The 27,308-nt window shown below is 40.8% G+C and overlaps 1 protein-coding gene across 1 annotated transcript; it reads right to left on the reverse strand.

Moving 5' to 3' along the window:
- Positions 1-823: 823 nt before the first annotated feature.
- On the reverse strand, positions 824-27,220 carry LOC121869559 (Down syndrome cell adhesion molecule-like protein Dscam2). Its single transcript, XM_042370955.1, has 19 exons — positions 27,029-27,220; positions 25,880-25,986; positions 25,137-25,315; positions 24,874-25,017; positions 24,256-24,411; positions 23,309-23,520; positions 22,814-22,889; positions 22,516-22,660; positions 22,090-22,217; positions 21,527-21,644; positions 20,215-20,333; positions 19,299-19,493; positions 19,041-19,187; positions 18,772-18,921; positions 18,416-18,574; positions 15,744-15,934; positions 13,278-13,416; positions 4,493-4,568; positions 824-3,234 (listed from the first exon to the last, which is right to left on the reverse strand). The coding sequence occupies exons 7-19, from the start codon at positions 22,863-22,865 to the stop codon at positions 3,147-3,149; spliced, it is 1,707 nt and encodes a 568-aa protein (XP_042226889.1). The 5' UTR covers positions 22,866-22,889; positions 23,309-23,520; positions 24,256-24,411; positions 24,874-25,017; positions 25,137-25,315; positions 25,880-25,986; positions 27,029-27,220; the 3' UTR covers positions 824-3,146.
- Between the last annotated feature and the right edge of the window lie 88 nt (positions 27,221-27,308).

Consider the following 27,308-nt stretch of genomic DNA (forward strand, 5'->3'; position numbering starts at 1 on the left):
GTGCTGGATTAATGATAAGTGTGTGATTAATATTTGTCTAATCAAGTATAGCTAATGTATTAGTACTGTAGCTGGTATGTAATATAGTACTAGATTAATACTAGCACTCATTAATGCTAGTATTAATTAGTATTACTAATACTAATATGCTAATACTTAATACCTAGTGTGCTAATACTGAGTACATATTAATAGTGTTAATAATACTACTGTATTTTAATTAATGCTAGTATTAATATTAATATATACCTAATACTAATATTAATACTAGTATTATGTAATAGTATAATACTATATAATACTAACAAATACTAATATTAATGCAAATATTAACATACTAATATATAGTATTATACCTAGTATTAATATAATACAGTATTAATACTAATTAGTATTAATACTATGCTAAATGTGTCTAGTATTATTGCTAGTATGTAGTTTACATACTTTATCAGATTAGGTATTAATTCTTTTAATATATAAATGTATTACCTAGGCTACTAATAGTATAGTATTAATACTAGTATTGTATTAGAATGCTACTACTAGCTAATACTAGTCTTAATACTAGTATTAATACTAATAATAGTTATATTTCTAATTAATAACTAGTATTAGTATTAATACTAGTATTAATACTAATACTAGTATTAATACTAGTTTAATATTTTTGTAAAAAGAAAAAATGGTTTCTTTTATATAATAAATGTTACCTAAAAATTACTTACTGTATTGTTTAAATTACACCTCTTGAACATTATGTATTTCAACAACACTATATCTATGTCAAGGACTTATTTTAATAGTAACATAAAAGAGAATGATTGTATTTTGGATTTATTACGAAAATACATCAAGGGCATACAAACGGAAAAGTTAATACTGTACTGTATGGGATATTTGTAGAAAGATGATGCACAATATGAACACTTATTATATCAGAGAGTTAATAATATATCTACATACGTCATCAGTCCCGGGAGTGTGTACAAGACTCTCCTTTGACCAATATTCATCTGTTAACATTTACCATGAACCACACAGTAAATATAGTTAATGTACAGACATAACAACACCGGGTACGTCATTTATACAGAAACAACGCCAAGTTTGATTTATATACAGAACTAATTTGGAATACGATTTATATAATATATACTGATAATAACCAGTACACTGTATATAATTTACATAGATGTTTGTTGGAAGGTAAAATGACTTAACACACACACACAATATTATCACAGAGACACTCACGAGGCAGAGATACAAGTGTACGATTCTCGGATTATGGTTATTACTTTACTTAGGTCATTAGCGGGTAATATTTAAGGTCATCGGTGGTTAATATTTGATCTGATGAAAGTTACTGAGGCCAACCTCTGACAAACCGGTAACTGAGCGAAGCCTGAATTCATAATAACTGGAAGTAACTGACTGACTCAATTCATCGGAGTTTGATCAACATTGGCACGACACTGGTGGTATTTTACAAGAAGTTGCAGATCTTTGCCTGTGAGAAGTGTTCGAGGGTGGTGAACAGTCCTCGCTAAGTTGTCTTAAAAGAATCATTAATGACGGTAATTAACATTTTAAAAGGAATATTGTGACTTTGGTGGTATACATCCATAGAAGTAAATAGAACTTATCACTGATATACAAAGTTAGTTCACCTTAAAGACATTTTGGTTATTACAACACCAAATACAGTTCTTCAATTAAATAATTTAAAATATGAATTTCAGTGCCATTGGCTTACGAAACACGGGTTTCAATCGGCTATCAAGAAGTACGTTAATCGGCCGTTATGGACGGCCAAAATAATAACCGACATAATAATCATTTAATTTGGATACAGGTAGTTCTCAAATCATCAACATAAAGCTGGGTAGGGTACTAATACAACATTTAATGAGACCAGTAAAGTGTACTCCAAGAAGTCATGGCTTTCGTAAAGTTATTGGCTGTCAAACGAAGAGCAATGAGTGTGACAATTAGTCACTTCTCTCAATAACAAATTTGTTACTATCACGTACGGTTTACTTTAAGGATAAACGGAGAATTACAAGGAGTTGATGATAAGCTTATCTTGGCAAGTAGCTGGCTGGTGTTACCCACTAAGAAGAGGAAACAGTGATGGCGGTCAAGTCTTTATTTACCGGAGATTTAACTTCCCAAAAAGACCTTCCCATTGTTTTGTTTTTTAAGAATAACGTTCCTAAAATTACAATGTTTGATTAAACTGATGGATAAGCGACTGTAAAAACACAAGTGGTGAGGAGAGAGTTCTTTCTCAAATAACACTTGGTAGAGGTGATTGGGGAGGAAGACCGTGGGGGGCCGTTCATTCCCACAGATAGGCAACTTTTAGCTTGGGGGAACCCTATATAATTATTTACAAATTTCATGGAAACTTATAAGTAAAGGCCATTATCCTTTATGAAAACTGAGGACTATAATTTAAAAGGATTTATGTCAATAATTAATTTCTCCTGCCTGGCACTGAACACTCCAGACTCAATCATATAAAAAAAACTGCATATAAGCAACAAGAGCTCCTATTATCACTCCAAAAATGGTTTCATATAATCTACGAGTATATAAAAAATAACATATTTGCACCATTCTCTCATGACTGGATGCTTAGAAGACTATCATACCACGCAACACTGTCTTAAATTCCTGTTTTTCTCTCATATACAGAGACCTTAATTTTTTTTAGTTACGATGAGAAATTCTGTATTTCAATTCAACGTCATAAACTAAGGGTGAGCAGAGCTGTTAGATAGTCGATGACAGAAGCCGGAGCTAGTTATGTCTCTCTCTCTCTCATTTACACACCTCGAGGACTGCAGAAGGTCCACCACACAAACTAAACATAGAAAACTAATGCACACACTCACCTCAAACTATAATGCCAACAAAACAATGCTGACCTGATGTGGCAAAGCAGCAATTAAAGTGTTGCCGTTGTTTGCGGAGGTCGTTACGTACAATGGTGGTCTTCAGTGTTGATGTTTGTGATGGCTGTTGTGGTTCTTGCTTCAGTCGGGGGGGGGGGTGTTCCCCACTTATCTGCTGCGCTAAACACATCGACTACTCTTGTGCTCACCCAAGGCTCCTGTTGAGGTGAGTCAAGGTGGACCTCACCAGCGCAGGTCACACTCGGCGTCACTTGTGTGGTCCCTGATGGAGTTGCTGCCCTCACTCAGCCGTCGACTCACAGCCGGACTCCTGCAATAAATCTGCTATGTCACACACTATATACTGTAACTGGATAAGGTGTTCCCTTCCCCACCTCTCAAGTACACAAAAATGACTCTCAAGAAACATGAAATTTCTACACAAGTTGGCTGCCATTTAAGAGCTAGGGTATAAATCCCAAATACTAATAGTTTATTTTTTATACTTGGGTGAGTAAAGAATCTCAGAAACTTTAATTCAGGTAGAGAAAAAAAAAATGGTAAAATGACTTATGATTTGAGAAGATAATAATATTAGGTGTGTGCTCTGAGGCATGACTGGACAAATATGGTATCAAAAAAAAGAAACTGAAGTTGAAATAAAAGCAAGAATTTCTGGGGACTACGAGGAACAGTGAAGCTGAAACAGTCAAATATCTGGCCTTCAGAAGGTTATGAACAAAGATACAAACACCTGCCACAGATATTAACTCTAAAATAAAATGATAAATTAAAAACACCCTTTGATTTCTTAACTCTGGGGCAGGTTCTGTGTACAAGTGACTTAGTGAATGTTATCAAATCAGGTGGTGTACAATTAAGAGTTAGTAAGGATTAGTAAATAGAAGAATTTACTAATTATTTGTTTAGAAATGGTTTATTTATTTCCAAACATCATTTAACCTGAGTCAATCACAACTATTAATATCCTGTATAACTGATATTATTTTCCTAACTAACAAACTCCAAAACCTAACCTAGCCCATCTGTAGTGTCAGCAGGGTACAGTACCTGGGGTGTGGAGTGTCAGCAGTGCAGGGTACAGTACCTGGGGTGTGTAGTGTCAGCAGGGCAGGGTACAGTACCTGGGGTGTGTGGTGTCAGCAGGGTACAGTACCTGGGGTACAGTAGGGTACAGTACCTGGGGTGTGTGGTGTCAGCAGGGTACAGTACCTGGGGTGTGTAGTGTCAGCAGGGCACAGTACCTGGGAGTGTGTGGGTCAGCAGGGTACAGTACCTGGGGTGTGTAGTGTCAGCAGGGTACAGTACCTGGGGTGTGGTGTCAGCAGGGTACAGTACTGGGGTGTGTATGTCAGCAGGGTACAGCACCTGGGTGTAGTGTCAGCAGGGTACACACAGTAGGGGTGTGTGGTGTCAGCAGGGTACAGTACCTGGAGTGTGTAGTGTCAGCAGGGTACAGTACCTGGGGTGTGTAGTGTCAGCAGGGTACAGTACCTGGGGTGTGTAGTGTCAGCAGGGCAGGGTACAGTACCTGGGGTGTGTAGTGTCAGCAGGGCAGGGTACAGTACCTGGGGTGGCGCGTGGGTCGTAGGGTGTGTTGCTGAGACCGCCGTGTCTTAGGGGAGCCGGACGTTGCGGGGGACCCTGTTGCCAGACGCCCACACATCAGGCAAGAAACAAAATAAATATTATGATGACCTCTGAATAAAATTTTTAAAATATCACTTTTCTTGAGTTATAGGGTGTCTACTGGTCTGGAAAACTCAGGCAATTTTACAAATAAACCTGGAAATTTATGTGAATTCAGTTCAACTTCAAATATTGTTATTTTGACAGCAGTATTACCATAAATTAATGATGTACTATATAATAGGTAAGTAATTAAACTTTTAGGAACAAATTCCAGTAAATAGTTCACTCCAATACTGAATTATTTGTGTACCTGTGATATTTTATGTTAGTGATCAAATATTACAGTTTATACTTTATCTATTAATGCTGCAATGATTATTGTCAGAGATGAATTGTTCTTATAATTAAGGGACTTAATTTAAGTGGATTATTCCACACATTTATCATAAGTCATATAGGTGGATCAGTAGTGACTTCGTTTTTAGCCGGATTTGTTTTTTTTTAACGTCCGGGTCGACCCACGTGAATAGCTCAAATCCGAGGAGAAAAATATGGAAGGGGGTCAATGTTTCTGCCGATGTTCATCACTAAGCCTAATGATCACCCTGATCATAGCTGGTTAAATAAACTAGTCAGACAGCTTTCTGTAACTATAATTTAGACTAAGTAAATCACAGGTACATACAGTACTTGAATTAATACTTCAATTCATAGCTGTTTAATAATTTACCTGTCAGCTTGGCTTGGGGTGGGTCCCAAAAGGGTTTTCAATTTCTTGATTATCATCAAATATATCATCTTTAAATTTCCCAATAGTGTTACAGGGTTACTGTACATATAATTGAAAACGTCTAATTTTGTTATTCTGTTGTAATAAATACTGTATAGGATTAATGTACCTCAAAGTTTTAAAATTTACACCTGGAAAAGCCAGAGAATTTTGTTTTGTCTGGCCAGTAGACACACTGATTGATATTATGTTATTAAAATCTTTCAAGGGATTACGGAGTAATTAGTGGGCTTACGGCCACTAATTACTCCGCAATCGTATCATTGATCATGTACAGTGATCCCTCGGTTAACGAGCGCCTCGGTTAACGAGTTACCTCCCATGAGATTCTTAACTTTGGTTAACGAGCAATCCCTCGGTTAACGAGTTTCATACGAGCCGACCTCAACAAGTTTTGGCTTGCACTTGGCGGTCAACCAGCTTTAGTATTAGTCCGCCAATACATTAATCGGTTCTAGGGCTTAAATTCCTTACTATTTTAGTAAATATCAAGAAGTTTATACTATTCAATAATTTTAAAAGTTAAATATTAAATTTTTTAGTCATTTTAACAATTATTGAACATAATTGAAGGTAAAGTGACTAGCTTTATGTGCGCCATCCAGCCTCTTAACACAGCAAACAGGCGTTAGTCTCTCTCTGTTTTCAGTGGAGGTAACATCTTGCTTGAGACTCTCTTCAACTAAATGCTTTTTTTGTGTTTCCAAGCAAATTATTGGTAATTTTGAAATTTATTTTACATATTGACAATATATAGCACAGTGCAGTGTTATTTTAAAGAAGATATTCTTTATTTACAACAAGTTTATAACTAAAAGATCACGTGTTGACATTGTTTGAATCCAGCATGGGGCCTAAGAGATCAAGAAAAGCGATTTCAATCCAAACCAAGCAGGAAATCATAAAAAAACATGAACAAGGCATTAGAACAAATGCGCTATGCAAAGAATATGGCATGTCGACATCAACTGTGTCGACATTTCTTGCACAGAAAGACAAATTTAAAGAAGTGAAAGAGAGACAAATCTACAAGAGTGTTTAAAAGTAGACCCCTAATTGCAGAAACTAGGTTACTTCTCATCTGGATTAGGGAAAAACAGATGAAAGGTGATTCAGTTTCTACTGAATTCATTTGTGAAAGAGCCAGGGAGATTTACGAACATTTAAAGACAGATCAACCTGGTTCTTCAGGCACAGAATTTGAAGATTTTCGGGCCAGCAAAGGCTGGTTCGAAAAATTTAAGAAAAGAAGTGACATTTTCAGTGTTGTTAGGCATGGTGAAGCTGCTAGTGCTGATAAGGAAGGGGCAGCAAAGTTTTTAGTTGAATTTAAAGAACTGATGGAAGAAGAAAATTATCTTCCACAGCAAGTGTTGAATGTGGACGAAACTGGGCTGTTCTGGAAAAAGATGCCCAAAAGAACATTCATCACCAGAGATGAAGCCTCCTTATCTGGGCATAAACCCATGAAAGACCGTCTCATTCTATTGCTTGGTGCAAATGCTTCAGGGGATTTCCGACTGAAGCCTATGCTTGTCTACCACTCTGAAAACCCCAGGGTGTTGAAGCAACAGAAAGTGGTAAGAACAAAGCTTGGAGTTTATTGGAAGTCCAACCGTAAGGCATGGGTGACAAGACAGCTCTTTAATGAATGGGCTGTTGATGTGTTTTGCCCTTCTGTCAAGAGCTACCTAACCACCAATAAACTCCCTTTAAAGGCTCTTCTCCTCATGGATAATGCTCCTGGTCATGACCCTGAACTTGCCAGAAATTTGGAGTATCAATTTGACTTTGTGAAAGTGTTGTTTTTGCCTCCAAACACTACATCAATCATACAGCCAATGGACCAGAATGTGATCAGCAACTTCAAGAAGTTGTACATGAAGAAAATGTTTAGGAGGTGTCATCAGGCAACTTCCAATGATCCTGAACTAACACTGAAACAGTTCTGGAAGACACAATTCAACATCCTGGAGGCTGTAAAATTGATTGTGTCATCATGGCAAGAAGTCTCCACTAGATCCCTCAATTCTTCATGGAAAGCACTGTGGCCATCAGTAGTCCATGATTTTGAGGGATTTGACGAAGAAACAGAGTTGGACCAGGAGATTGTGTCCATTGGTCAGTCATTGGGCCTTGAAGTGGAGGAGGAGGATGTGGAAGAGCGTGTGATGTCTCATGAGGAGGAACTTACCCCTGATGACTTGAAGCAACTGGATGAGATGTTACAGGTAGAGGCTGACAGTGGTGAGGAGGAAATTGAAAGTGATGACCATATATCAACTAAAGAGTTGAAAGATGTGATTTACCACTGGGAGAAGTTCAGGGAACTGGCTTCAAAGCACCCAGATGTGGAAAAAACTGAACTAACTTTGAGGACTCAATGGTCTCCTTCTTTAAACATAAGTTAATGGCGAGGAGGAGAGATGCCCCACAGACCACAATTGACACTTTCTTCAGTAAAAGGCAGAGGGAACAAGATGCTATCCCTCAGCCTTCAACTTCAAGAAGGAGAGAGGATGTTCATGGTGGAGAATCTGTCAGTCCAGAGGTTCCTGACATTTTCATGGAAGGTGACCCACCTTCCAAGAAGCAGTAAAATGCTTCTCCTTCACCTCCAATTCCTTCTCTTCTCCCTTCTCCTCCTCCACCTCCCACTTCAAATTCACATCATCATCATCATCATCCAGGAGCCTTCTACATACACACCTCAAAGTAAGTAAACTTTTCTACCTTTTTTGTTGAATTTAGGCAATTTTCGGTGAGCTGGAACCAATTACCCAAAAACCCATCGAAACAATGGTTTCGGTTAGCGAGCAACCTGCTGGAACGGATTGTGCTCGTTAACCGAGGGACCACTGTATTCATAATCAGCATGTGCAGGAGTACCTATAATGTGATTTTCAGCAAAATCAAATTTTTTACCAAAAGATACTTTTTTCTCAGAATTGAAATTTAAGGGGTTTAACTAATTAAGTACTGTACTTTCAGAATAACACATAAATGCTTAAATTGCACCTTGGAAATCCATAGTCGATGAGTAATGAGCATTGAAAAATGCCATTAAAATCTTCCAAGCATCATTACGGCCACTAATTACCCCGCAATTGAATCATAGATCATGTATTCATGATCAGCATGCTCTGGAGTATGTATACTGCAGTTTTCAGCAAAATTTAATTTTTGGCCCAAACCACCAAATATGTAAGCTTTACACCTTAGTAATAGTTTATGAAAATTTGTCAAAACTCATATTCTTTTAAAAACCTGAACACAAGTCAACATGAGCATCTCTGTACATGATGATGAACGACTCGGTTAAATTTTACAGTGTTATAATTCTTACAGAAAGTTTGAAACAAGAATTATCTTCAACAATCAATTGGTGCGACTCTTAACAATAACACAAGGTGCAGACCCAGGGCTATACAGTAGAACCATTCTGATGAAAATTCATGAATAAGTATGAATACCACAACAACATGTATATTAAACAGTATGTATATATTAAACACACCTAACTATATACAATACAGGTGCAAAATATACTACAGTAATTAAGAAGGTAGTTGGACAAACACAGGTGCAATATCTTCTACATACAGCTCCTCCCCGACTTACGACCTACTCGACTTACGACCACCCGCACTTACGACCTGCCTCGGTCGTACCATAATTTGGTCAAATAACGTATTTTCGAGTCCCAAAGTCAGTACACAGAAAAAATTTTTGTTTGTAATTCACTTTAAAATGGCTGGCAAGCTTAAAAGTGAGAGTTATGTGGTGCTGAGAAGAAAAAGAGACACCCATTTTAGATTTTCTATGTATTATTTAAGCATTTCCGACTTACGACCAGGATATCGGTCCCTAACCCCATCGTAAGTCGGGGAGGAGCTGTACTACTTTTAACCAAATCTAATCTCAGGGGACTATAACACCACAAGACATAGAAACACTATAAAATCATGCCCCTGTCTATAGTTTTACCCCCTACTGATGTGTACCTATGGACCTCTAACACACCTCACCCTTGATAGTCTTTATATGAGTACCTATTGTGGGAAGGTTTATAAAGTAGAGGAACTGTAAAGGGGAAGGTTTATAGAGTAGAGGAACTGTAAAGGGGAAGGTTTATAGAGTAGAGGAACTGTAAAGGGAAAGGTTTATAGAGTAGAGGAACTGTAAAGGGAAAGGTTTATAGAGTAGAGGAACTGTAAAGGGGAAGGTTTATAGAGTAGAGGAACCTTATGATCTTTGGAAACATTTGTAGTTTAACCTTATAAAAAAAGAATTAAAATAAACAAACCCAAGATTACCAACCCCCTGCTTACATCTGATTTAACACCCTGATGTTAAATTGAAGGAGTTAGATTAGGGGGTTTAATCCTCTGGTAAAATAAGCTGAGGCGCCTAATCTTTATGAGTTAAGTTAGGTTAGGGTGTATAATCCTCAGATGAAATAAGCTGGGGTGCATTATCTTCACAAAATCACCAAAATAAAAAGCACTGTTATTGCTAGTTAGGCCCGAATATTTGAAAGTATGTCAACAAATAGTACTAAATCACTTCGAGGAGGACTACATTTATTTGTCCATGTATTCCTACCAGGGGCTGCGGGTGTGTGAGAGAGTGAAGGAGTAAACACAAGACTGTACACTGTGTTTTATATTATAGACACCTGTACAAGTATGAGAGGTGTACAATAGGGTGTGACTGGTTGCCCTCCAAAAATAAAAAAATGGTCCTACAATGCTGTTCAAAGTTTTAGTGCTGTGTATTTATCTAGGAAACACATCTGTAAATCTTCTTGGAGATCGGTGCATGTTTGAGCTAGCACAGTCGGCTTTACAAAATAACAAGGAATATTATTATCTAATGAACAAATTTAGTGGAATTTCTTTTATTAGACTTATAAGATATACTAACACCAAGCAAATGATCGATCATATCAGTCTTAATACCCCTAAAACAATATTATAGATTAGTACGAAATACAATAATCCCAATAATTGCATTTCTAGGTTCAAGACCTATTTCTCTCAACTGGCGGACAATGAAAAGAAGAAATACTACTGCCCCGCAATGCCTGGGGTGTTTGAGGAGCACCAGCAGGAGATGGCTGACTTCTTCCGTGAATCTCTAGCCCAACCATTTACACGTGGCGACTACAAGGAGCTGGTAGAGCTTTGTCTGCTGCATGTAACTAAAGGATCCGAGCCAGTGAACTTCACGATGGTCTACCCCAGCGCACTTCACAAAGCAAGGTGGATGGCTAAACTGCTCTATACCCTCAAGATTGTTCTTTTGTGAGGCCAGATCAAAGAGCAGTTTCCCAAAGCCGAGGTTGTGACTAAAAGTCAAATCAGCAAGTTAGAACGGTTTGGTGTGTTCACAGTCGCTGTTTATGTCCCATGGTGGATTGTTTGCCCGTTCCAGCAAGTGCGCCACTGAATGACTTGAATTTGGTCGAAACCTTGGCTGAATTTGCCCCATATGACGCCACAATAGTTGACAAAGCACATGTGGCACTCGGTAGACACACTTGGTACCTAATTGAGGAGTTGGCCCCACTGGCTTTGTTCTTTTCCCAAGTACAAGAAAGGACAAAAGAGATGAGGAAGGCCCTTCTTTGCCACGAAGGCACTGAAGTTACTAAGAGAGTGGGGCTCAATCATGGGGGCTATGGAAAGCCATATCTTCCCCCTGTCCCAGAAAGAGGCACTGCCCTGGTGGACCTAATTGGGCATGACTCAAGCCGGTTCTTCACCATTTTAGGCATGCCCGATCAGTTTCTCCACAGTCCAGCCAGTGAATGGGCGGATCAAGACGACTACCTGAACATGAAACAGGTTGTGGACAAGCTTCAGGTCGTCAATGAGGCTGCAGGACGTGGTGTAAAACTTTGCCATGACTTTCTTAATGTTGCCAGGGATGAGGAGCGCTTTCAAGAAGTGATGAAACTGGACTTTTTTGGAAAAAAATGCCTTGCCGTACATACATTACAAGGGAGGAAACTTCTGTCCCTGGCCATAAGCCGATGAAAGACAGGCTTACCCTCCTTCTTTGTGCTAATGCTTCTGGTGACTGCAAGATAAAACCACTCCTTGTGTACCATGCAGAAAACCCCAGAGCTTTAAAAAACATTAGGAAGAACCGCCTTGGTGTTATGTGGCGGTCAAACCCAAAGGCTTGGGTGACCAGGAGTCTTTTCTCTGAGTGGGTGATTGAGGTGTTTGGACCCAGTGTTTGGGAATACCTCAAAGAGAATAATCTTCCACTGAAAGCTCTATTGGTGATGGACAATGCACCAGCCCACCCTCCTAATTTGATGGTTGAATTGCCAGAGTTCAACTTCATCACTGTGCACTTGTTGCCACCCAACACAACACCTCTCATCCAGCCCATGGATCAACAGGTAATTTGTAACTTTAAGAAGCTGTACACAAAGGCACTGTTTAGAAAATGTTTTGCATCCACTTCTTCCAGTGATGTTAGTTTGAAGGAATTTTGAAAGAGTCACTTCAATATAGTAGACGCTGTGTTTTTAATTGCGTCAGCCTGGAAAGAGGTTACTATGAGGTGTCTTTGTGCTGCTTGGAGGCCATTGTGGCCTGAATGTGTGCTTCAAAGAGACTTTGAAGGCTTCGAAGAGTTAGAGGAAGAGGATGTTGTACATGAAATTGTGTCTCTGGGCAATTCCATGGGCCTGGAAGTGGATGATGATGATGTTGAGGAGTTGGTGGAAGAGCACAGTAAGGAGCTGTCTACTGAGGAGCTGCCTGAGCTTCACAAAGAAGAAAATGAGGCACTGAAGCGGAGCTTAAATTCTGAGGAGTCAGGGGAGGATGAGGACAAGGAGGAAAGCCGCATCATTCCAGCCAAAGATCTCAAGGATGTGTTCTTTTGCTGGAGCAAACTGTCTAAGCTTGTGGAGGATTATCATCCTGATGTTGGTGCTGTGGAAAAGGCCATCAGTGTGTTTATTGACAATATGATGAACTACTTTTGGAAGGTCCAGAAATCAAGGTTGAAGCAGCCAACCCTGGATTCCTTCTTTAAAAAAGTAGCAAAAGACCCTACAGACAAAGTGCCTGTAAGACAGTCACCAAAGAGGGCTAGGAAGGATGACTCCTCTCCTTCCACCTCTTCTCCATAATTCTCTCCTTCCCCCTCCACCTCTGCCTCCTGTCCTGCATGCTGAACTACACTAAGGTAAGATAAAGTACCGTATTTTTTACATTTTCCACAGAAAATTTTCAGTGTTAAGTGGTTGTATTTGGGGGCCTGGGACGGATTAATCCTATAACGAACGAATGCTATAACGAACGAGGTTCTAGAACAAATTAGATTCGTTATAGCATACCCCACTGTAGTTGAAAATGACAGACTCCTCGTTCCTAATCAGCGCAAATGATCATCTGTTTCCGAACAGAAATCATGGTTTCTTGCTCTAGAGAAATAATACTTTGTGAATATATGATAAAACCCCTTAATGAACCATAAGAGAATAAGAATGATTAACTTTTTTGTGTTAGTGATAACAGCTTTTAATTAAGACAGGCAAATGATTTGTGTTAATATCCCTTATGATGGTTGTGTAACCTCATATATAGGCGCATATGCCGTATAAGCAAAATCGCTATTTTTCAAATTGCTGGAGCTCACTCAAATATGCATGAATCTTCAAAAAATTGCACGTGGGTATTTTTTATGTCAATATGCAACACCAAAATTTAGAACAGCATTGTAGGACAAAGTTGGAGCAACTGTCACACCCTAGTGGAGAAGGGAGAGTCATACTAGGGGAGAGGTGTACAAGGGGAGAGAAAGATGTACAAAGGGAGAGTCATACTAGGGGAGAGGTGTACAAGTATGATAGGGGAGGTGTACGAGCAGTATGACAGATGCAGCAGTAAGTGTGACAAACCTACTGGTCCTAAGGTGACGCGGTGGTCGGCGGTGGTGCGGTGGGCAGCGGGGGTCGGCCCCGGGCTCCAGGACGCTGCCGTAATCCTCCGTCTCTGAGGCCTCGTAAGGAAATCCTCGTGGTGCCCGGCTCTCTCTCTCACTCTGTCGGGAACAAAGTCACTTAGTTAAGGATAATTAAACTGATTTATTTATGTATCATTTACACCCACTTGCCAGCTTACAGAATAATCAAAACATTTTATTAAGATTCTCTGATAACAAGACAAAGATACCTGTACTTATTCAAAATGTTGAAATTTTGATAAATGTCTTAATAGTATCCCAACACTATGAGGTTTTGATAATTAATTATGTCAATAAATCAGAATTAATTAAAAAAATTCAAGATTTTGACCACAGATCCTTTATCAGTGTGTTGAGCAGGGTATGGATCAAATACAATTGTATTTGTATTTTAATTGTATTTAAATACATTTTCAATGTATTTGTAATTGTATTTTGGCACCCAGAAGAAAAAGTATTTTGTATTTGTATTTGGACACTTGTTAGTGTTACAGGCAGTAGGCTAGTTTAAGGCTATTGCCTTTTGCCTCTTCCATAAACAAAGGAAAAATTGATATTTTGTATTGCTACTTATAGACAATTTGTGAGGACGAAAACACTTTAATTTGTTTTATTTTTGTAATTTTTTTAATTTTTATTACTGCTATTGTTATCTGCAAGCAGTAACGTTGAACATTCTGGTAATTTTTACACTCCTGAGCGAGCTAAGTTGAGCCCAGAAATCTTCCGGGCATTAATGATGATAAAATGTAATTCTGATATGTAGGTATTGGGTTTGTATTTTTGAACTTGGAAATAAAAGTATGTGTATTTATATTTGTATTTTTGAATTAAGGCATAAAAGTATTTGTATTTGCATTTTTGCATCATAATGTCACAAGTATTTGTATTTGACCGCTAAAAATCAGTACAGTATTTGATCCAACCCTGGTGTTGAAGATGACCTTTATCGAGTTTTTGTGCAAAATAAATACTCAAGGGGAAGACAGCAAGTCAAGATAATGTCACAACAAGGCAGAAAGACCCGCATGAGCTATTCAAATATAGTATCGAGATTGGCAAATACTCTTTAACATTATGAATACAAGATCCTACAAATAGGATACACCAACCCTAAACACAATAACACTTTCCTTGATACAGTACAGTACTATCAATCAGGAGAAAGATCTAGACATTGTGATAAATCATTCACTGAAGGCTGCACAACAAGTGGGGGCCCCCCAGCAGTGAGAAAAGAAAATCAAGAGTTTGGAATTATAAAGTGTACCTTTGAATACAGATAGGAAAATGTTCCTTCAACTGTACAAATCTTTAGTACAGTATAGTACAGGTACTCCTCGACTTACGACCACCCGGACATATGACCGCCCCAGTCGTATCAAATATTTTTCAAATTACGTATTTTTGAGTCCCGATGTTAGTGATTGCGCTGTGTACTGACAAAATTTTTGTTTGTAATTCCCTTTAAAATGGCTGGCAAGCTTAAAAGTGAGAGTTTTGTGGTGCTGAGAAGAAAAAGAGACACCCATTTTAGATTTTCTATGTATTATTTTCACATTTTTGACTTACAACCTGGATTTGGGTCCCCATCCCAGCCGTAAGTCTGGGACTACCTGTATATACAGTACATCCCAGCCTGGATAACCATATACAGTACAGGCATGGAAACCCTACCTCCAGAAGGACCAAACATCCCTAGAAGAGGTTCAACACAGAGTCTAAGATGATTATGGAACTATGTCATCTCGATCGTCCAAGTAGACTGGGTGCCTTAGGGCTAACAACCCTTCACACATGACACAATAGGGCAGATGTCATTAAAACATTCAAAATCCTAAAGGGGATGGAAAACGTGGGCCCGGGACATTTTTTCATGATGTCGTGCACCATCAACAATGAGGGGACAACTACTCACCAAGCTATCATGAAGAACAAATATAAGGAACTACTTCTTCACACAGAGGTTGGTAGACCTATGGAGCCCAAGCAGTGGAATCAAGGATAGTACTGGAGCTCACATTAGCCCTTGACAATATTATCAAGAACAATGGAGGGATCCTACATGGACCACTGGCCTCCTCCCCTCGGCATGGCCACCTCTAGTGGGTGGCCATAAGGTTAAATAAGAGACAAATGTCAAATTTTGATAATTAATTATTGTAATCACTATGAGGACACTTAATTATCAAAATAGCAAGTTTTATACCACAGATCTTCAACTTGTGTGTCGAGAACTACCTATACACTGTACTGAAATTTTGAGATAATTTTCCGGAAATTAATTATAAAGACTTTAATCTCTTGTGACTATTACAACAATTAATTATCAAAATTTCAACAATTCAACCACAGATCAGCAGGTTAAAGACTACCTATAATTTGAGGTACCAAGTTATAATTACCAAGTTGGGGGAATCCACATCATGTAGTGAAGGTGCTTGGTACACGAGAGCAGTGAAGGCCTTTTGACTACGAGGTTGTGGGTGGTGGGCATGTGTGGGTGGTGAGGGTGGCGCTGGGGGTGGCGGGCTACCTCCACCCATCTGGAAGGTTGCTGTAGCATAAGGATACAGATCCTCTTCGCTGTATTCCCCTACAAGAGTAACAATAATCTTTAGTATAAGAAATAATACAGGCAGCTGGAAACAAAAGGTGATTCTTCCTAAAGTTAAAAATGGTGTCATTAAACTAAACAATTACCAAATATTATGGTACCTAAATTGACTCTGAGTTGCTGTTACAATGGCTCATTTATTATGACTTCACCGATATGTTTGTTTGGTAAAAGGGGGGGAGACGCATATCACCAGAAAGGGTCTATAGAACTGGTTATTTTTTCAGTATATGTTGTGTGGATGATAGATTGTAATAAAAATGATACAACAACTTTTCCCTTTAATTTTAGGTATATTTTAAATATTTAATTTTTTATTTTTTCAACTCCTTAGCCATAAATCACCTGTAGTGGCCAGGGCATGAAGGAAGATGGAAACTACGGGTTAAAACACATTGAAAAACTTATTATTTGGCAGTAATTTAACATCTCTCCACCTCTAACTTTTGCCATGGCTCAGCCCACCGCCTCACTCTACAGGTCTCAGCCTGCGAGGGGAGAGAAGAAACGGAAAATTGACAAGGTGGTGAGTTTGACCTTCCTTCTCGTTACGCCTAGTATATGATCGTGGTCTTATTGGCAGGACGAACAGGTGTAAAAATGCAGCAGAGAGCTGACATTAATATTAAGGTTAGTTTCTTTTACTGTTATGGATGCCAGTTAGTAACTTAATATGGATAAACAGCTTTATATGGAAGTTACATAAGGTTGGGTTAGGTTCCGTACATTGTCATTTACATTTTCTTATTTAGGACTTTACAGTAATACCTACATTAGCAGGAACTCTCCAATACTCGGAATGGAAATTGGCTCGGAATTTTTCCGGAAAAATTCTCACAGTTCCGAGTCTGTGAATGAGTTTCCGAGGTTGAGAATCGGGCGCATTTTCAGGAAAATTACGGAAAACCTCGCCATTTTTTTTCTCCAGTTCTGGGAGCAAATTCCGAGGCTGGAAATCAGGACCATTTTCTGGAAAATTTAAAGAAAACTTCCAGAAACTCTCCAATTTTTTGTCAGGTCAGGGAGAAAATTCAGAGGCAAAATAATGTGAAATTTCTGGAAAATTCCCAAAATTTTTCCAGGATCGAGAAAAATTCCGGGGATGTGAGGTTTATCCAGGTTTGAGAGAGTCGTCTCATTACCCAGAAATGTCTCGCCCCCTTAAGAACTCCGCACCAATTATTCTGGCTAAAGGGAATATCACAGTACATGTAAATAACATCTGAAATTTTGGTGTAAAATTCCATACATTCCTTCCGGTTATAACCGTCTCCTTCACCTTTACCATCTGTTTTAATGCACTAAATGAACATCAAGTCATTGCCATTGTGTTTGCAAGCTCTGGTTAATAAATCAAATCATCAATAATAATACTACTAATAATAATAATACAATATGTCTTATTTTAACATGAATAGACCAAATCTTATCAATGCTCAGTGGTCCAGAGAGGCAGTGACAAAAACCCTTACCTGTCTTCTAAACAATTAATTCTCCTTTTTTCTCCTCAAGACTTGTATTATCGAGTTCAGTAAACCCGTATACACCCATTAACAGTAACTCAACATACAGTAATAACTTAACACAGGTAACAAGACAGATAATCCGAGTTAATGACATAAACATTCTGGACATTTAAAATTACGTAAACATTAACTCAAAACAATAATTTCTACATTAACAATTGTACCTTAAATCATCACCTATATATATTCTAACATTAAATCATATTATAATCACTACATAACGTTAATAAATACAATAAAATACCTAAAAGAAGAGGAGGAAGTCAACCACGTGTTCCCACCACAACAAATGACACCTGAGTGACGTTGAATTAACTCTAATATCACCAGAAACTTTTAACAAATAAACCCAAATATATCAATAATATGGTTTTATTTGCTATTTTATTTTTAGGAATACTTAGAATAACAAATAAATATTATAGAACCATAGGGAACAGTATTATTTAGTTGTTATTGTGTAATCGGCGCGTTTGTTCTGGCTTCCCTTTAAATAATTTACCTTATCCTTTTAAATGCTTATATAACTTATGTGTATATAATTCTTTTTAAGTCTGGTAGAGTTATTATTCTTATGTATTTTCTTACACTTTTTATTAACATATATTATTCCTTTGTGTGTTGTATTGGTTAATTTAAATACTGTAATTTGTAATATATCGAATTAATTTCATTATTTTAGGAATATTTTGATCCCTTGTATAATTTGCTGGGTAGGCCTAAATACTAATATAATTTGGTTTATCTATGAGTTGTACTTTTGTGATTATTTATTCATTATATTTTGTCGTATATATTACTCGTATATTATTTGGTATAGCTATGAATTATTAATATATTATGCGTATATATTGTTCCATTTTATATATACTATACTTACGTATTTATGATCCTTATACTGTTTTATTTATGATTTTTTTATATATTTTCATACCTGTGTTGTCTCTGATATCTTGCTGCTGCTGGGGTGGTGTAGGTGCCGGCCTCCTGACGGTGGTGTACACGTCCTCACGGGCCTGTAGTGCCGTCTTCTCCTCCGCTGCGCCCGTCACTCCATCAGGCAGCTCCTTCTGCCCTGGGCTACCTGAGGGTCCTGTTGCCAGAGTCGAGAGATAGATTATTATATTAAATTTTTAGATCATATGAAGATTATGACCCCCGAGCTTATTCCACCTGCTGGTTAAATATGCTAATGTTAATCTAACCTAGTTTAATCAAATCTAACTTAGCCTAAACTTTAGGATATTTAGATGCATTAACTAGACACACAGCACAGGAGGGAGAACTCACGCTTCCTGAGGCAGACGCACACGGTGGTGACGGTGAGAAGGAGGGCGAGGGCGGACACTGTGGCAGGCACCAGCACCCGGGGGTCACGCCACACTGGGGAGGTAGATGGAGTGCTGCCCCAAACACTCCCGCCTACACCTACGCCCGTACCTGATGGGGAGAGTGGGCGTGGGGGCGTGAGTTAGTGGGTGGTGTAGAGGGGTGACTGTGAGGGGTATATAGTTAGCTGGATAATGAAAATAATTGATAAAATGATAGTTTGGGTGTACCTGTGTGGCCAATACCGGGTGTGGTGACGGTGTAGTGGGCGGGTGTAGCTCCTGCAGCATTGTGGGCGGTCACCCTTAGCTCATAACGGGCGCCCGCATCCAACCCGCCCACAGCGAAGGTACGGGCGGGAGGAACTTCACTACCAACTGCCAGAGAAAAATAAATTGGTGGGTTTATATGAGAGAAGCGTCTATCGTCTAGGTAATAAATCATCGTACTCAAGGAATTAATCATTAAATTACTATAAAACACATTACCTGTAGTCCAGTGTCTTGTTGAGTCCTTGCGGTATTGGACGCTGAAGTGGGTGATGGGGCAGCCTCCGTCACCCCACTGCGCCAGGTACAGCGTCGCCTGAGAGCTGTTGGTGGTTACGAACTGGAATTGTGGGGGAGCTTCAGGAGGCCGGCCCTTAGTTCGTGCTGCTTCTGTTGACGAGGCTATGCTGCTGCCTGTGGGGTGAGGAGGTGACCAGGGTATATATATTGTACATTTATTTACACTGAAAATAGTCTCCCAAACGTAACCTTATAATAGAAAACGAAAGTCATCAAAGAAAATAATACTTATTTTATGGATAACTTAAATGTATTGAGTTAGACTAGGATAGATAATTAATTTATTATATATTATTAATTTAAAGGTGATGGGGTGAAAAAATATGATGAAGGAGATATTTAGAATAATTAGAACGTATGAGGAATAAACTAGATAAAAGAGGATGGAAAAAAAGAACGAGAAAAGATAATGAAAGAAAAGAGATGACATTAGAAACGAATTAAAAACTAAAGGACGAAAAAATAAGAAAATGCAATGGAAATATCACAGGTGGTAAGTAAATTAACGTTGAAAAACTAATTGCGATCTCCAAATGTCATTAGAACAAGTAATTTAAAACCATTTCATAATTTTGACCACAGATCCTTAATCAGCGCGCCGAGGACTACCTGTACTAAGATTTTGAGCTTATGTGAGCATGAAGGAGCATTTTGGCACTGATTTAGGTGGGTGTGGGTAGTTTGGCACTGATCTATATGGGCGTGGGCGGTTTGGCACTGATTATAGGTGGCTTGAAACTGATATGTAAAGGCTGTGGGCGGGTTGGCACTGATCTATATGGGTGTGGGAGGCATGGCACTGATATGTAAAGGCTGTGGGCGGGTTGGCACTAACCTATATGATTGTGGGCGGTGAGGTAGAAGTGGTGGAGGGTGCCACAACGGAGACCTGTGGCTGTGTAAGATCTCTGGTCACCATCCACCTCCGCCGTCACCCACTCTCCACCCGCCGACCTGTGGAGGAGCGTCACCATCACCCTCACTATACCCCTGTCACTGTACCTCTGTCATTGTACCTCTGTCACTGTACCCCTGTCACTGTACCTCTATCACTGTACCTCTATCACTGTATCCACTGTATCCTCTGTCCACTGTACCCCTGTCACTGTACCTCTATCACTCCTCTATGCTGTACCTCTGTCACTGTACCCCTGTCACTGTACCTCTATCACTGTACCTCTATCACTGTACCTCTATCACTGTATCCCTGTCATTGTACCCCTGTCACCGTACCTCTGTCACTGTATCCTCGTCACTGTACTGTATTATCCCCTCACTATACCCCTGTCACAGTACCCCTGTCACTGTAACCCTGTCACGGTAACCCTGTCACTGTAACCCTGTCACTGTAACCCTGTCACTGTACTGTACTATCCCCTCACTGTACCTCTGTCACTGTACCCCTGTCATTGTAACCCTGTCACTGTAACCCTGTCACTGTGCCTCTGTCACTGTACCCGTGTCATTGTAACCCTGTCACTTTAACCCTGTCACTGTAACCCTGTCACTGTACCCCTGTCACTGTACTATATTACACACTCACTGTACTCAACTATACTGACACTATACTGGCACTCTATTGGCACTACACTTGTACTATACTGGCACTATATTGGCACTTTACTGATAATAGACTGGCACTATACTGACACTATATTGGCACTTTACTGATAATATACTGGCACTATACTGGCACTTTACTGATAATATACTGACACTATACTGGCACTTTACTGATAATATACTGGCACTATACTGGCACTTTACTGATAATATACTGACACTATACTGGCACTTTACTGATAATATACTGGCACTATACTGGCACTTTACTGATAATATACTAACACTATACTGGCACTTTACTGATAATATACTAACACTATACTGGCACTTTACTGATAATATACTGGCACTATACTGACACTTTACTGATAATATACTAGCACTATACTGGCACTCTATTGGCACCATACTGGCACTATACCATAAGACACACAGACCCGCCACCTGATTCATCCTTAATTGACAATAACTATCTCTCACTACTGGAGAGAGAGAGATCAGGGGGGAAAAATAGAAAGAAGGAAGAAAGAAAGAGGGAAACAAAAGGGAAGAAGGAGGGAAGGAAGAAGAATCACACTCACCTGTAGTGGAGTGTGGCCCCTTGTAGAGACGCCCCCCCGGTATCCTCAACGCTCCACTGAACCCTGATGGAGGAAGCTGTGGTCTCGGTGACGTGGAGGGAAGGCGATGATGGAGGCACTGTATGGGAGGAAAGGAGTGCCAATATTACCTTGTTAGTGCCTAGTGGAGTCTTGTTTGTGTCTGTATGATCTAGGGTTTTCTTTCTTTCTCTCTCTTTTTCTCACTTTCTCTCTTTCGATCTGTCTTTATCTGTCTTTTCTCTCTCTCTCTCTCTCTCTCTCTCTCTCTCTCTCTCTCTCTTTCTTACTCTCTATGTCACTCACTTTTTATCTCTCTTCCTGTCATTGTCTCTCTCTCTCGCTCTCTTTCGCTCTCTCTCGCTCTCTCTCTCTCTCTCTCTTCCTGTCATTGTCTCCCTCTTTATGTCTTCTCTCTCTTTCTCTCTCTCTCTCTCTTCTCTCTCTCTCTCTCTCTCTCTCTCTCTCTATGTTTTATCCTCTCTCTCTCTCTCTCTCTCTCTCTCTCTCTCTCTCTCTCGCTCTCTCTCTCTCTGGACACTTACCCAACACCGTTAGATTGTAAGTCACTGCGTCACTGCCGTGGTGGTTGGTGGCGGTACAGGAGTAGTGGCCACTGTCGCTCCTCTGGATGTCAGCTAACGTCAGCGTCCCGTCAGGCTGTACCCGGAACCTGTGTAAGATGACCTCTGTGTGACCTCCTGACCACTGTGTGACCTCCTGACTTCTAGGTGACCTCCTGACCTCTACGTGACCCCCTGAACACTATATAAGCTTCTGGCCTCTATATGACCTCCTGTCCTCTATATATGACCTCCTGACCTCTAGATATAACCTCTTGAACCTTTACGTGACCTCTTGACCTCTATATGACTTTTAGATATGATCTCCTGACCTCTAAATATAACCTCCTGACCTCTAAGTGACCTCCTGACCTCAAATATACCCACCCCAGTGACCACAAGACTTACCTGTCGTGTTTGGCAGGTATAAGCTTCCTCTGATGAGTCCAGGTAAGTGTAGGCTCAGGTACACCCACTGAACCACACGCAAGACTCACATCCTCCTTCCACGCCGCTGTCAGGTTCCCGCCCACCGCCCACACGCCCGCAGGTACTGGGGGCGTGAGAGGTGATTAAACAGGTAAGTAGTTTGATCGTTAAGGTTTTGTAAATTTTTATATATATTTGTGTGTGTGTATGTACCTGTGTGTGTGTGTGTGTGTGTGTGTGTGTGTGTGTGTGTGTGTGTGTGTATGTGTGTACGTACCTGTGTGTGAAGGCTTGACCACAGTTATTCTGCTTGCTGGTCCTTCTCCCATCTTAGTGGAAGCTGTCACCCACACCTGTAAAACAATATAATATAATAGAGAAATACCTGTTATTACACCTGAAGCTTAGTTAGCAATTAAGGTGATGACAGCTTAATTAAATCACTTACCTAAAAGATTATTTCACTAATGAATTAATTTTTTTTTTTACATTTATTTGTTAGGAATTAGTTGACAGTTGATTATTCACTGTATAATATAAATCACTGTTGTATACTGAAATATTTTTTGTATTTTGAATTTAATTGTTTTATTTTATTCTGGTGTTTGTATTTGTTTCTTATTAATATTTATACTTTAGATGTTTACTATTGTTTAATGGCTATTATTTGATTGCTATTTGTATCGAGGAGGCAATGTGTGTGTGTGTGTGTGTGTGTGTGTGTGTGTGTATTGGTCAGATTCAAGGTAGTTTCTCTCTAACAGCCACTGACCTGATGTGTTGTGTGAGAGAGGTCATGTAAGGTCAAGTGGGTCAGATGAGGCTCCACACGGCGGCTATGAGCACCACCCCGGCCTCCTGCAGGTTCCCAGTGGACGGTGTAGCGGGTGATGCGTCCGTGTGGGTGAGTAGGGGCGGCCCAGGACACTACTGCCGCCCGAGGTCCTGAGACAACCGCCTTTACGCTAGCTGGAGCTTCTGGTACTGTAGGGGAGAGAGGGTGATAGTGTGGGGTGGTGGGGTGATAGTGTGGGGTGATAGTGTGGGGTGGTGGGGTGGGGTGGTGGGGTGATGGTGGTGGGGTTGATGGTGTGGGGTGGTGGGGTGATGGTGTGGGGTGGTGGGGTGATGGTGTGGGGTGGTGGGGTGGTGTGGGGTGATGGTGTGGGGTGATGGTGGTGGGTAATGGTGTGGGGTTGTTGATGGTGTGGGGTGATGGTGTGGGATGGTGATGGTGTGTGGGGTTGATGGTGTGGGGTGGTGGGGTGATGGTGTGGGGTGATGGTGGTGGGGTGGTGTGGGGTGGTGGGAGTGATGGTGTGGGGTGATGGTGGTGGGGTGATGGTGTGGGGTGATGGTGGTGGGTGGTGGGTGGGGTGATAGTAGTGGGGTGATAGTGTGGGGTGATAGTGTGGGGTGATAGTGTGGGGTGATGGTGATAGTGTGTGTGTTATGGACGTGTTGTGTCTAATTACACCATAACACGTCATCACAACACTCCATCACCACAATACACAACACTATCTTTCTCATGTTAATCTCTCCCTCATCTCTCTCTTCTTTTCCTCACTCTCCCTCCCTTTCATAACCCACCCTCTCCCTACCTCTCCCTCCCTTTCATAACCCACCCTCTCCCTACCTCTCCCTCCCTTTCCTCAACCCTCTCTCCCTATCCACACCCTCACCCACCCTCACCCTCCCTCACCCCTCAAAACTCACAATCTTGATCAGTGGTACAGACGAATGGGTGAGAGTGGACGCCCTCCCCTGCCCTGGTCGAGGCTCCTACAGTCACAGTATAGTTGGTCCAGGGTGTGAGACCAGCTAGTGTCACCCCCAGGCCCTCTGACACCACACTGCCGCTCCTTCCTCCTTCTGCGTCGAGGAAAAAAGAAAAAGGGAGTTATTATTTTTAGTTACCCCTTAAAATTTATCATAGAAAACCTTAGTTACGGGGTTTTCTTTGGTTCTCTTTCTATTTGTATCCTGCTGTGTTTGTCTGTGTGTCTGTTTTTCTGTCTTGAGTGTTTGTCTGTGTGTGTGTGTCTCCATCTCTGTCTGTCTAGCTGTTTGTCTGTCTCCTTCGCTCACTCTCTCTCACGGGAAGAGCTTAAAATATCACCACACTGAAGGGATTAAAACAGGAAAGATCAAAGGCCGTCATTGGCTATTACACTAACCAATCAGAACACAATTAATCAGTTACCAGATATCACCAGAAGGATTAAAACAGATTAATGTAGGATTAACAAGGATTTTTCTGCCTCACTATGGTAGGAGACGTGAGAGAACGAGTGAAAGAAGGCGTAGCAGTAATAAAGGATATTATTTACTCACCATGGGAGGAGGCGTAGGAGTAAGCAAGACGGTAGTTATTGATGACGCCATTCCTGTGACGTGGTGGAGGAGGTGACCACGTCACTACAAGGCTTGATGACGTCACACTCTCACATTTCACGTGACCTGGGGGGGCGCTGGGCTCTGGGGGGAGAAGGGGGGGTTAAGGTAAACAACAATAATAATAATAATATCCACACAATATTTCATTACCCAATATTACATCCACCCACAACCACCCAGAGCCCACCGCCCACACTTACTGTCCTCCAGGGTGGTGCCGAGGGCGGGCGGGGAGGCGGGTCCGGCGCCCTTGGAGTTGAAGGCCTGTAACACGACGGCGTAGCGAGCGTGTGGGCGTAGACCTGCCAGGGTAGCAGTGGTCACGCCCACCCCCTCCACGCCCACTGTGGTGAAGTTATACGCCCCACTCTCCCCCTCACTGTTGGGGAGAGATGAGAGGGATGTGAGAGGGATGAATAAGAAGTGATGAGTGGTGAGAGAGAGGGATGAATGAGAGGCATAAGTGAGAGGTGAGAGATGAGAGGTGAGAGAAATGAGTGGTGAGAAGTGAGAGATGAGAGGTGAGAGAAATGAGTGGTGAGAAGTGAGAGGTGAGAGATGAGAGGTGAGAGATGAGAGGTGAGAGAAATGAGTGAGAGGTGAGAGAGATGAGAGGTGAGAGAAATGAGTGGTGAGAAGTGAGAGATGAGAGGTGAGAGAAATGAGTGGTGAGAAGTGAGAGATGAGAGGTGAGAGAAATGAGTGGTGAGAAGTGAGAGATGAGAGGTGAGAGATGAGAGAAATGAGTGAGAGATGAGAGGTGAGAGAAATGAGTGAGAGGTGAGAGAGATGAGAGGTGAGAGATGAGAGGTGAGAGATGAGAGGTGAGAGAAATGAGTGGTGAGAAGTGAGAGGTGAGAGAAATGAGTGGTGAGAGATGAGAGGTGAGAGATGAGAGAAATGAGTGAGAGGTGAGAGATGAGAGATCAAAGGTGGCACCTACCTGGCATCCTTGAAGCCCAGGTAATAGCCCAGAACAGTGCCATGAGTCAGGTTAATTGGCGGCGGCTCCCACGTTACCTGTAGCGCCGTCGACGACACTGCCACCACCTGTAACATGGGCCCAGGTGAGTCACAGGTGAGTCACAGGTGAGTCAAAGGATGAGTCATTAATAAATCACTAATGAGTCACAGGTGAGTCACAGGTAAATCAAAGGATGAGTCATTAATAAATCACTAATAAGTCACAGGTGAGTCACAGGTAAGTCACAGGTAAATCAAAGGATGAGTCATTAATAAATCACTAATGAGTCACAGGTGAGTCACAGGTAAGTCACAAGTGAGTCACAGTTGAGTCATTGCCAAGTCAGAGATTAGTCAATGGCTAAATCATTAATGAATTACTAATGAGAAGTGAATCAATAGCTGGCTCATCAATGATTCACTGGTGAGTCAGAGGTGAATCAAAGGTAAGTCAAATTTGAATCAAAGGTGAATCAAAAACAGAATCATCAATGAATCACCGTCAAATCAAAGCTGTGTCACATATCAATTACATACGCTACAATAATCACTATGTTAATTATGACCTATTTTTTTCTAATTAATTTTTCAAGGTATTATTTATTGTAATTAATTAGCGTCAGGTGAAGTGTTAAGACCATCATTTTTATATAATTATTTTCAATGTTTTTTGGGGGTAATTAGATTAGACGGATGTGACGGGAGATGTGTGACGGCGTGTGTGTGTATGTGATGAAAAGTGACAGGTGTGTGATGGAAATTGACAGGTGTGTGATGAAAATTGACAGGTGTGTGATGAAAATTGACAGGTATGTGATGGAAACTGACAGGTGTGTGATGGTAAATTACAGGTGTGTGACGGTAACTGACAGATGTGTGACGGAAACTGACAGGTGTGTGACGGAAACTGACAGGTGTGTGACGGAAACTGACAGGTGTGTGACGGAAACCTAACAGGTGTGTGATGGTAACCGACAGGTGTGTGTGACGGTAACTGACAGGTGTATAATAATAGCAACGTGTACAGTATCCCTGAGAAGCGTATATATATATGTGACGGGGTACTGACGGGTAAGTGACGGGTAGGATACGGGTAAGTAACGAAGGAGGTAACGAAGGACTAACTCACATTAACATTCTGAGGATGTCCTGTCGGTGGTTCCTCCTGAGTGGTGATCCTGAGAGGCGGTGAAGGAGGACTGCGACCCACTCTATTCTCTGCTACGAGTGTTAATATATACACAGTGGATGGTACAAGACCCTCCAACCTAACCCTCCTCTGGTCACCCTCCACTGTGACTTCTCGAGGCCCTACAAGTCCTGAGAGGAAGGAGAGGTCATATTAGGTCACGACTATAAGTTTTTTTTTTTGAGGGGGGGTCATATGAGGTCAGGTCATCGAGAGGGAG

Source organism: Homarus americanus, unplaced genomic scaffold, assembly GCF_018991925.1.
Source record: "Homarus americanus isolate GMGI-L3 unplaced genomic scaffold, GMGI_Hamer_2.0 scaffold23578, whole genome shotgun sequence".
NCBI lineage: Eukaryota > Metazoa > Arthropoda > Malacostraca > Decapoda > Nephropidae > Homarus > Homarus americanus.

Excerpts from the sequence above, each read along its gene's own strand:
- LOC121869559 (XM_042370955.1), bottom strand. The coding sequence starts at position 22,865 with ATGGGAGAAGGACCAGCAAGCAGAATAACTGTGGTCAAGCCTTCACAC. Across the intron at positions 22,661-22,813 it reads GGTCAAGCCTTCACACACAG|TACCTGCGGGCGTGTGGGCG; the intron begins GTACGTACACAC and ends TCACGCCCCCAG. Across the intron at positions 19,494-20,214 it reads CACCGCCCACAATCATATAG|GCAGCAGCATAGCCTCGTCA; the intron begins GTTAGTGCCAAC and ends CTCACCCCACAG.